Here is a 10268-nt window from a genome sequence, read left to right as displayed (position 1 = left end):
TGAAAAAGTCTCTCTTCTGGATATATACCTGATTATAATCCACACTTTAAAATGAGATTATCAGCACCAATATTGCTGGATACATGTTATTTACTTCTACTTTTTAGCTTCTAGGTCCAGATTGATTTATGGCACGTCTGGGTCTCTATGACATTTTAGCAGAGAGAAGAGATAAAACTCGGAGATCTGTGTTTTTCTCTGCTAAAATGATTTCTATGATTAATTTTGTAGTGATGGTGGACACAGGAGCCTAACTGTCAGACAGAAAAAGGACAGAAGAGCAGAAGGAGGCTAAACAACAGACAGCCCGGGCTAAAGGCTAATTAGCCTTTAGCTCAGGCTGTATCACTCTATAACACAGGGGCTAAGCTGTTTGTGAAGATGTCCCTACCAACACAGTTATTCTGCAGTGGTCTGTTTTAAACTTGAGAGTCTATTGATAAAATGAAGAGTGAGGTTACATTAGCTCTGATTGGTAGATGACTGGCCAGGATTCACTAACGTTACACATTACAGACATGTCTTAGAGCACTGGGCTGCCAGCTGCGCTAATAACAACAATCCATAAATGATCCATATAAAATACCAAAACGCACCTTAAATAATAACAAAGAAGGATTTATCAATACAAAACAAGGAAAGAAATTGCACAAACTAATCCACACAACAAAATCCCACAGGAGATGCAGCAGGGCAGCAGTCCCCAACTCAAATGCCTCAAGCTCTTAAAGGCTGTGACCAGGCACGCCACGTTGATGATCATTAGTGTCACGGAGAAAATGAGCAGAAGAGAAAGGGAACAGACGGAACACACGGCCGTTACAAAAGGTAAAAGTTCATACACGAGAAAGACTGGAAAAACAGATCAAACCAAGAGGCAGATAGGTGTGCTCAAGCAGCTAAACAGTCCGCACAAAACTTAAAGTTTCCTCATACATTAAAGCAAAAAGTTGGCCTGTAGTTTAAAAAACTTCATGTCCTTATGTTCATGTCCTTCATTATTTAGTGTGACATAATGTAGTTGAGAGCAAAGGGCTCAGTCCATCTTCTCTGCTGAGTCCACACAGGTGCACAGTAATGCGAGGTCAGTCTGAAAGACCACATACCTGTTTTGTCATAACTAGACTAGTACAGTATGAGTCAATAGCTGAAGAACATTCAGACGCTGTGAGAAACACCTGAAGAATGTTCCCTGTGAGATCTGTACCACAAAGAATCCATGCTGCATTCTCAGGGCTGAAGATTTTCAGTCACATAGGCCAGGGGTGGCCAATCAGTCAGAGACCAAGAGCCACAAAAATTACCCTGGCACTACAGAGCCACATCACAAATGTGGTCTTACAAGCACACTTCCTCCCACACATAAGCAAAATGACATAAAGTAAAAAAAAGTATTAGGGCTGTCATTTTAACGCGTTAATTAGATTAATTAATTACACCGCAAATTAACGCGTTATTAAAATTAAAGCAGATTAATCTGGACCCGCAGGGGGTTCAAAAACGCACCTACTTTTTTAAATGTCTGGCATTTACAATCCGTCTGTCCTGTCCAAAAGCTGTAAAAAAGTGGTGTTCTCGTCAGATTCTTAAATTTCCGATGGTCCCTGAATGTATCAGACTTGTCTTCAGCAACATGCTTTAAATCGAGGGAAGAGGGTGATTTGTGAGACTGCCATCCACATCTCGTTAATTCACACGTCCTTTTTGAAATTCTACAGAAAATCAACCGTTTGCTCTAGCTCAATTCTGTAAAAAACAGATAATTCTACACTCTTTACTGCTTTAAACAAGCCCTAAAAGAGCGATGTATGCCCTGTATTTAAATCTAAAGAATTCTTAGAAAATTTCTTTCTATCTTCCTGGTGTCATGTTTCAGCTTGGGGCTGCTCTGCACCAATCAGCAACAGTTTGTGTGTTCAGAGCATGTAAAACTGAAAATACTTCACTTTTCTTTGATCCAAGACTTGAATAAAGTGTTCTTCACAGTTTTTAGCCTTTAGCCCTGGTTCTCTTGACCTCATAGAAGTATAGAAGTTCATATTGCAGTGAAAAATGAGTCCACAGTGAGTAAAAATGTGACAGAAGCAAAAAAACGTTCTAAAATTCAAATCAGCTTATCTTAGGTGCAGGAATGTGTAGATTTTGTAAAGATAGAACCACAATACTTCTTTCATGTGTTCCTTCCCTGTGCATCAGGGTACCTAAAAATGTGTTGTATATATTCCCACCTTATTTTAAAAAACATTTTTAATGTCTTTTAATGTGATTTTAATGTCCTAGAATCCAAAATCTTTATTTTGGGACCTTAAGTAGATATGAGATAAAATGCGAATAATTAGATTAATAAATTACAAATCCTGTAATTATTTAGATTTATTTTTTTAAATCACCTGACAGCACTAAAAAATATACATTTAAAATTTTCAAAGCAAGATTTATTGTGTTTGTGTGTTTAAATCTGTTCTTGGAGCCGTGTCAAAGCCAAATTTTCTGTTTTTACTGGAGACAAATTTCTATCTATCTATCTATCTATCTATCTATCTATCTATCTATCTATCTATCTATCTATCTATCTATCTATCTAACAATCTATCTATCTATCAATCTATCAATATGTCTGTCCGTCTGTCTGTCTGTCTGTCTGTCTGTCTGTCTATCTGTCTGTCTATCTGAATAGATAGCTATAAGCGATTAAGAGGAGCACATGCATCAAAGAGAAACTGAAACTTAAGTGTCAATCTCATCACCCAAGTATTGATTAATACTGATCTCAACATTGGCATCAGTATATCAATAGTTTAGATTGATCAGTACGTACATATACATATATATATATATATATATATATATATATATATATATATATATATATATATATATATATATATATATATATATATATATTTATTTATTTATATATATATATATATATATATATATATATATATATATATATATATATATATATATATATATATATATAGATATATAAAGATATATATAGATATATATATATAGATATAGATATAGATATAGATATATATAGATATATATATATATAGATATAGATATAGATATAGATATATATAGATATATATATATATATAGATATAGATATAGATATAGATATATATATATATATATATATATATAGAGATATAGATATAGATATAGATATAGATATATATAGATATATATATGATAGGGCACATTTCATAAACAATACATTAACATTGCCGCAGAATTGTTTTAACACCCAGATCTGTGCCAATTCCCATGCACGATTGGTAAATGAGGGCTATTGTGTCCACAGAGTGCAGGTCCAGGACCCCCACTGACCATACCTTCAGAAGTCTGAACTACACTCCATACCATAAGGAACTAGTCAGTGACAGCATCCCTGGAGTCAGTGGAAAAAAGAGAGAAAGACTGCATCTAAGATTTTGTGATCTGATGAAGTCTGAATCACACTCCTCAGCTGGGATTCAAAGTGTTACTTCTGCAGGAGAGCAGGCACAGCTCATTAAGCATTTAACAAGATGCATGCTGGGAATCCAGGGGTGGCAGTGTCATGCTGCGTGAGGCTGTCTCACCAGCATTCACTGGGGCTGTCTGGTAAGAATGATAATGAATGGAGCTCACAGGAGTCTGAGCAGCCTGCCTCACCAAGACATCCAAGACCGAGATGAGAATACAATTAAGTCAGGAATCTGTGTGTGGAGAGATATGCTGCATATTTACAAAAGCTCCCAATGTAGCACAAGTGAGTATGTGGATATCTCAGGAATAAAAATGAAATAATTGTCACCATCCATGGCAGCCATGGCTTGGGGGGGAGAAGAGAAGAGGAAGTCTGTAGAATAAATAGTTAAGAAAATTACAGCTTGAACCCTTTACAGAAATATCTATAAGTTTTAAGCACATGACTCTCCCTCCAAAATGTCCCGCTTTCTCAATGGCCTTCATTTATCAACCTTGCGTGGGAATTGGCGCAGAACTGGGTGTAAGAACGATCCTACTGCAACATTCATGTGTGATTTATGAAACATGCGCTTTTAGTCACTTTACAAATAGTCACTTTTTTGCACGTAGTTCACGTTTATATGATAATAATGTGGGGAGTGAAATAATCTTCGTAGTAAATCCTATAATCAAAACAGCTTCCTTAAAAAATCCAGGCTAAGAGTTTGATCCAGTGTCCGAATGTTCTCTGCAGAGACTTTATCATGGACATGGGAGTGTATTAAAAACTGATAACAGCGTCTCAATCTTTTTTTTAAGTAAACCGATAAAGGAAATACATTTTTTTATGGGGAGAAATCAGTAAAGATCAAGAGATATCTTGAAAAGAGGGATTTGTTTTTAATAACTTAGTCAGTGGATTGTGACAAGGCAACTTGTGAGTAAATTATCTGTTAAGAAACATACTGTATATATATCTGTATATAAACATTTATGTCTTAATTTCACCTTTGTAGGAAGGTGTAAGAACCATTAATAACACGGTGATTTTAAGAGCTGCTCACCGACCAGTGGAAGAAATAAATCAAAGACTCTGATTGGGAAAGTAATTACCACCAAGGTGGCACACAATAGATTGTGTGTGTGTGTGTGTGTGTGTGTGTGTGTGTGTGTGTGCGTGCGTGCGTGCGTGCATGCGTGTGTGTGTTTGTGTGTTTGTGTGTGTGTGTGTTTGTGTGTGTGTGATGATGCTTGTCCACATTCAGACGAAAAAGGTTGCAAAAGGGCAAAAACGTGAATCAACTTTTGTGCTTTTGACCCGTTTCCCAGCATTTAGTTCAGACGAGATAAAACTCACTGATGTCAACAAGCTCTTTTTTTCCTCTTGTTTTTATTTAATGTCACAATACATAGCTTTGATCACAAAACATGACAAAACAGATACGTTTAGACATTGTGTCGGCCAAAAGCCCCATTGCTGCCTACACTGAATCAGTTTTCTCTGTAAAGAATGAGCAAAGTGTTGTAGATTTCATCTTCACAGTTACTCAACACATTCATTTCATCAAGAGTTTACAGCCCTGTGTACAAGGCAAAGCATCCAACACCAAAATGCTTCAGGACAGAATGAATAAGAAGCTGTTAATATCTCATAGAAAATGCATTCTTCCATTGGTCAAAGAACATTTTTAATATTTACAGAGTCTGAATATCTGGTACATTGGGCACTGTGTTTAACTCTATTTAAAGTAAGTTATTATTAAGAAAAAAGTTGCAAAATTGTTTTGTTTTAGCCATATACAAAGACAGATTGACTATATTGGATAAAACTTCTTCTCTGAACTGTGACTGACGTTTTGTTCATAAAGAAGCCAAAGGTGTCAACTGGCAAAGTTCAAAGCTGGTAAAGTGCAATAGAGTCCATAATTCCCTCCAAACTTTACTATTATGGTAATTAAGAGAGTTAATGAGGAGCTACAATATGACCTGGCTTTCTGCCTTTCTTCTTCTTGGTGTTAAACTTGCACTGGGTCATTCTCTGTAACTAAAGCAGGTTTTTATGAGGTATTTGTTTGTGTCACATGTGTTTATTATCATTTCTTTAACTGAGAAACTGGCTGGAGAACTGGAACAGAGGCTTGGCCGTACACTGCTGCAAACAGGGATATGCAAACTACATCATTTAGATACTATCAAGACAGACATGTATTTACTGCATCAGCAGAACAGTTCCAGATAAGTGTGAAGCATCGATTATTTTACCTCCAGGAGTAAAGTTACACCAACATCCGCGTTAGATCAGAATGTGTGCAAAGTAGCAAAACTACGTGATACATTAGACCCTGTCTTCAGCAGTGTACCTCGTTGATGCTACTCTTTTTGGATTCTCAAAAGGGGGGCCAAGCTGACCAGGATCTGTTAACAAGTACTCCTTATAACCCTAAGCATTCTTTCAAGCATTTCAGTGAAAACTCACAGACAATCTTGTTCAGGTTGTTTCACAACAAGCAAATCCACTAAAATGTTTGTGTACAAAATGGCACCAATGAAAACATTGTACATAAAGTTCACATAATGAGCATCTCTTTTAGAGCAAAAGAGAAGTTACATTCTTTTATATTTGTTTATGTTTGTCATTAAGAGGCTACAGCTAACAGCTAGCTAACTCAGATAAGCACAGGTGAGCAGTAAGCCTGACTTTGTCCCAAAAGGTTTTTGAACCATCACCTCTGAAGCATACCCAATGTAATGACACGCTCTGTCACTTTGTTCAATCCATAAGAAGACAGCAAGAAAACAAGTGTGTGTTAACTAACAAAGACTTTGGGAGGTTGAAATCCAGAGCTGTGCTTGTCCAACACAAAGCTCACTTTGGATTTCATCATTTTGTGCAAACTTCAAAGAATGGAAAAAAAACCCCATCACAAATCAGTCTTTGAGCTTTGTAGTTACACTAATTTACATTTGAGCCCCATTTCCACCAAGCGGTTCAGTTTGGTTCTTCTCGGTACAGCACGTGTTTTTTTATGGTGTTTCAACTGACTAGTTACCAGGACAGATCCCTAAATACCCAAGAAGAACCGTCCCACTTTTTGAGGCCACTCCATTGGGGTGCCAGACTAAACCGGTGCCAGAAGGTGGAGCTGCTACACTGCAGACTGTTGATTGGTCAAAAGAATCGTCTCTTACTGCGCGACAGCAGCTGCATTTCTCCTGGCGGCACAGTTTTCTCTGAAACAAAGCTTGATTGTGCTTTGAAACAAAAAGTCAGATGAAAATCACAAAATATGAATTGCTGGATCTCTTCCATTGTTTCTCTTTCCATTTGAAGACAAACGTGTTCCTCCTTCGTTGGATTTATTAGCAGGATACACTGTGTCATTCATATGGCATATGGCATCAGGCAATTATGTAATTGACACGCCACCTACCACAAGGGGGCATGGCTTTGGAAACACAAACAGGATCAGGCTTAACCGATGCTAATCTAAACTAGACTGCTTGGCGGAAACAGGGCTTTGGACTGGCCAGGCTAGCTGTCACCCCTGTTTCAGTCATTTTACCCTAGGCTAAGCTAAGCTAACCTGCTGTTGGCCTTAGCTTCATGATTACAGTACAAATACCAGGTCCAGATCACTTTCAAACCCATGTCTTTGCATGAGAGCAAATGAATGACTTCCCTGAAGTCTGAGTAAATTACATATTGACGTCTTCATGAACTACAACTATACTGGGTGGTGCCCCCTCCACCCTCATCCCTCTCAGAGCCAGGGTGATGACATTATGGGCTGAGCGAGACACCCTCAGCAGGAGCTCCTTCAGTCCAGCTCTGTGCTCTCTGCGGATCAGACAGTACAGCACCGGGTTGAGACAGCTGTTAGCGTGAGCCAGGCACACAGACAGGGGGAACGCGTAAGCCTGGGCGTTGTAGAAAGCTTTGCTGAAGGGCACCAAGTCAAATTTGATGAGCACCCCCCACAGGGTGAGCGCCTGGTTGGGCAGCCAACATACAAAAAAGGACAGGACTACGATGGTGACGGAGCGGGTGACTTTGGAGCGTCGACGGTGGCGCCCTCTCTCGCACTCTGACTTCTCTGGGATGCTCCCGCCGATGATGCTTCCAACAACGCGACGGCTCAGGATAAACCTCAGGAGTAGGAGGTAGCAAACTGTGATGATGACCAGGGGAACTACAAATCCCAGGAGCACTTTCTGTGTTTGATAGAGTCCAAGCAGGACCTGAGGGTCCCAGTGGCTTGAGTCCGACTCGGAGAAACGCACCAAACACAGCTCATCGTCTGAAGACACCTGAGAACACACACACACAATCATTTCAGAGGGTTCAAATCAAAGACAAGTGCTGTGTCTTATATCACATGCTTCTGCACTTACATTGGTTATTTTTTTTTACTTCTTGACCCTACGTAGAGGAAGGATCAGGAACAAATCAAACAATGGATGATGGTTTTAATTAATAAACAGCAGAATAACACAACTGTGTGAACGACTGTAAATGCAATTGTCATTTCTAGTAAGAGTGAAGCAGCAGTGTTTGATGTGAGACATCACTCTGTAAAGATTTTGTGCACTGCATTAGTAAGTATGTAGTGTAAGCAGTGAACTTACAGAAGTATGTAATTGAGACACAGCATCAGTAATCTGTTTTGAATAGAAAGTAGCCTCAAATCAACCAACCTGAACTGTGGTGGAGTAGATAGCATGAGGTAGTGTAGCCACTAGCGAAACCATCCATATGCCCAAACTGGCCCATTTGGCTCGAGCGTTGGCAATCCTCGGGTTGTTCATTTTCAGAGACGTCACCAGGGAGCGGTACCGGGTCACACTCATGGCGGTGAGGAAGAAGACACTGGCGTACATGTTCATGGTCGTGACTGAGCTCACTATTTTGCACATAACCCTGCCGAAGGGCCAGCGGAAGTCCAGTACCGTGTCCACAGCCCAGAAAGGGAGGGTGAGGACAAACTGGAGGTCAGTCAACGCCAGGCTCATGACGAAGCAGTCAATGGAGGAGTGGTGGTGACCCCGGCGGCGGGAGTGGAGCAGAAAGAGGGCCAGGAGGTTACCCACAAGTCCCAAGACACATACCACCAGGTAGATCAGGGCGATGAGGACTCGAACCTGTCAGATAACACAGAGAACAGTTTGATTCATTCCTTTAGATTAAAATTTCAGATTAACACGTATGGTGTTTACAATATTTATTTTTGTGGGACACTGAAGGTAAAACATTGGCTGTTTAATTATTGGATGTAGTCTCCCTGAAGTCACCTGTCTGTTTCTAAAACAGATTTTTGAAATAAACCAGCTGGTGCAGACATATTGGTTTGGGTGACTGCCTGTCAATCAGCTGAACTCTGCATCTGAATGGTCAAACTCGCTGTCTTAATATCTTCGACACTGTATTGTACCAGGCTGTTAACATGTTTATTTATTTACTTTTTTTTTTCTTAATTAGGGTGTGTTTGTAGTTTTCAGGACATTTTCAGAGCCAGCTTCAAGCGGGCACTCGACAAACTGCAGATTTTAGCACTTCTGCATCGCCTCATATTTTTAGACGGAAGGTTGCCACTTAGGATCAACTAATGTTCTTAAGTTGTGTATTGTACCCAAAGGTCTATAAGAGACTGGATTTGACCACCCCAGTTCAGAGGCAGTGTTATGGGTGGGCCCAAAGGTCCCAGACCCACCCACTTTTCAACAGGCCCACTCAAAACTTTTCTTTCAATTTCTACTTATTTTATTTTTCATTAGTTCACAAAGAGCATTGTAAAAGTTTAGTTAACATTAGATGCTCTGTCTTTATAAAATGAGCCATGTTTATTAGCCTGTTGGAAAAAAAAACTCAGCTTCCAGTGGGAAGTATCAGATCATTATTTTGGGAAAGACTGTAGATTTTTTTTTTTTTTGCATTTATTTTTTTAAACCATGGTTAATGCCCTTGCTCTCACAGCTTATGGCAAAATAAACGCAGCAGTGGCGCAGCCTACTGGTGCTATAGCGCCACTCTTCAGTCAGCACCATGGACAGCGATTGCGGGTAGATCCGTCAGATGCAGAAAAGGGTTTAAAAATGCAATTAAAGGGGAAAAAAATCACTAAATCCGCTTTAAAACCACACATTGCAACAGCAGTATTTTGTCAGTCATGTCTTTTAATTACATTTATGATCTACTACTTTTGTAATTTGATGTCCAGCCAAAATGTATCTGGTCCATCCAAGTCCCTGCCCCAGTCGAAATAAGTCTGCGCCTGTCTGATACAAACTTTTACTTTATTAACAATGTGAACTTACGGCCAGGTTAGCGCTGTCTCCGTGCAGATCAATCATAGACTCTTTAGTGAGGATGTGCAGCCAACATTTGAGCGACAGGTTAAAGGCTGCGATGTTGGAGATGTCCTCTAAGGAAGTGTCCAGTTTGAGGATGTCTGTCCCATCCTCCTCTCCTCCGCACAGACTGAGCGCGTTCAGAGCTTCAGGGCTGCTGCTGTTCATCTGCATGATCCTGCACAGGGAAAGGCGACTTTATGTCTCTTTTTAACTGTCTTCTTCTGGTTTACCACGTCTGTCCTCCGGGTTGACCTCTGGCTTGGATGCAGGGATCCTCATTGTCCTATCGCGTCAAAGTATCCCCGACAGATCAAAGTTGAATCTTCTAACCGAGAGATGTTTGAACGCAAACTCGCGCATTTTGCTGTTTGAACCGGCAAAGTTGAATAATACAGGCGCTAGCTTCGCCTCAGCACACTCTGACGCCTTTAGGAAAATCTCAGTTATGATGCAGCCGA

The 10268-nt window shown here is 39.8% G+C and overlaps 1 protein-coding gene across 1 annotated transcript; it reads right to left on the bottom strand.

Annotated features, from left to right (window-relative positions):
* Positions 1-4935: 4935 nt before the first annotated feature.
* LOC141804495 (relaxin-3 receptor 1-like) lies at positions 4936-10268 on the bottom strand. Its single transcript, XM_074688951.1, has 3 exons — positions 9775-10268; positions 8158-8601; positions 4936-7770 (listed from the first exon to the last, which is right to left on the bottom strand). Exons 1-3 carry the CDS (start codon positions 9979-9981, stop codon positions 7159-7161), a joined length of 1263 nt encoding a protein of 420 aa, XP_074545052.1. The 5' UTR covers positions 9982-10268; the 3' UTR covers positions 4936-7158.

The sequence above is a fragment of the Halichoeres trimaculatus genome, unplaced genomic scaffold, assembly GCF_033239565.1.
Source record: "Halichoeres trimaculatus isolate MK-OKI-2021-1 unplaced genomic scaffold, fHalTri1.1 fHalTri1_scaffold_15, whole genome shotgun sequence".
Classification (NCBI taxonomy): domain Eukaryota; kingdom Metazoa; phylum Chordata; class Actinopteri; order Labriformes; family Labridae; genus Halichoeres; species Halichoeres trimaculatus.
The sequence above is the reverse complement of the archived record's forward strand: the minus strand, read 5'-3'. Positions and strand labels throughout refer to the sequence as shown.

Coding starts and splice junctions, on each gene's coding strand:
- LOC141804495 (XM_074688951.1), bottom strand. CDS start 9,981: ATGCAGATGAACAGCAGCAGCCCTGAAGCTCTGAACGCGCTCAGTCTG. Junction 8,602..9,774: donor GAGACAGCGCTAACCTGGCC/GTAAGTTCACAT, acceptor GTTATCTGACAG/GTTCGAGTCCTCATCGCCCT. Junction 7,771..8,157: donor TCTACTCCACCACAGTTCAG/GTTGGTTGATTT, acceptor GTGTGTTCTCAG/GTGTCTTCAGACGATGAGCT.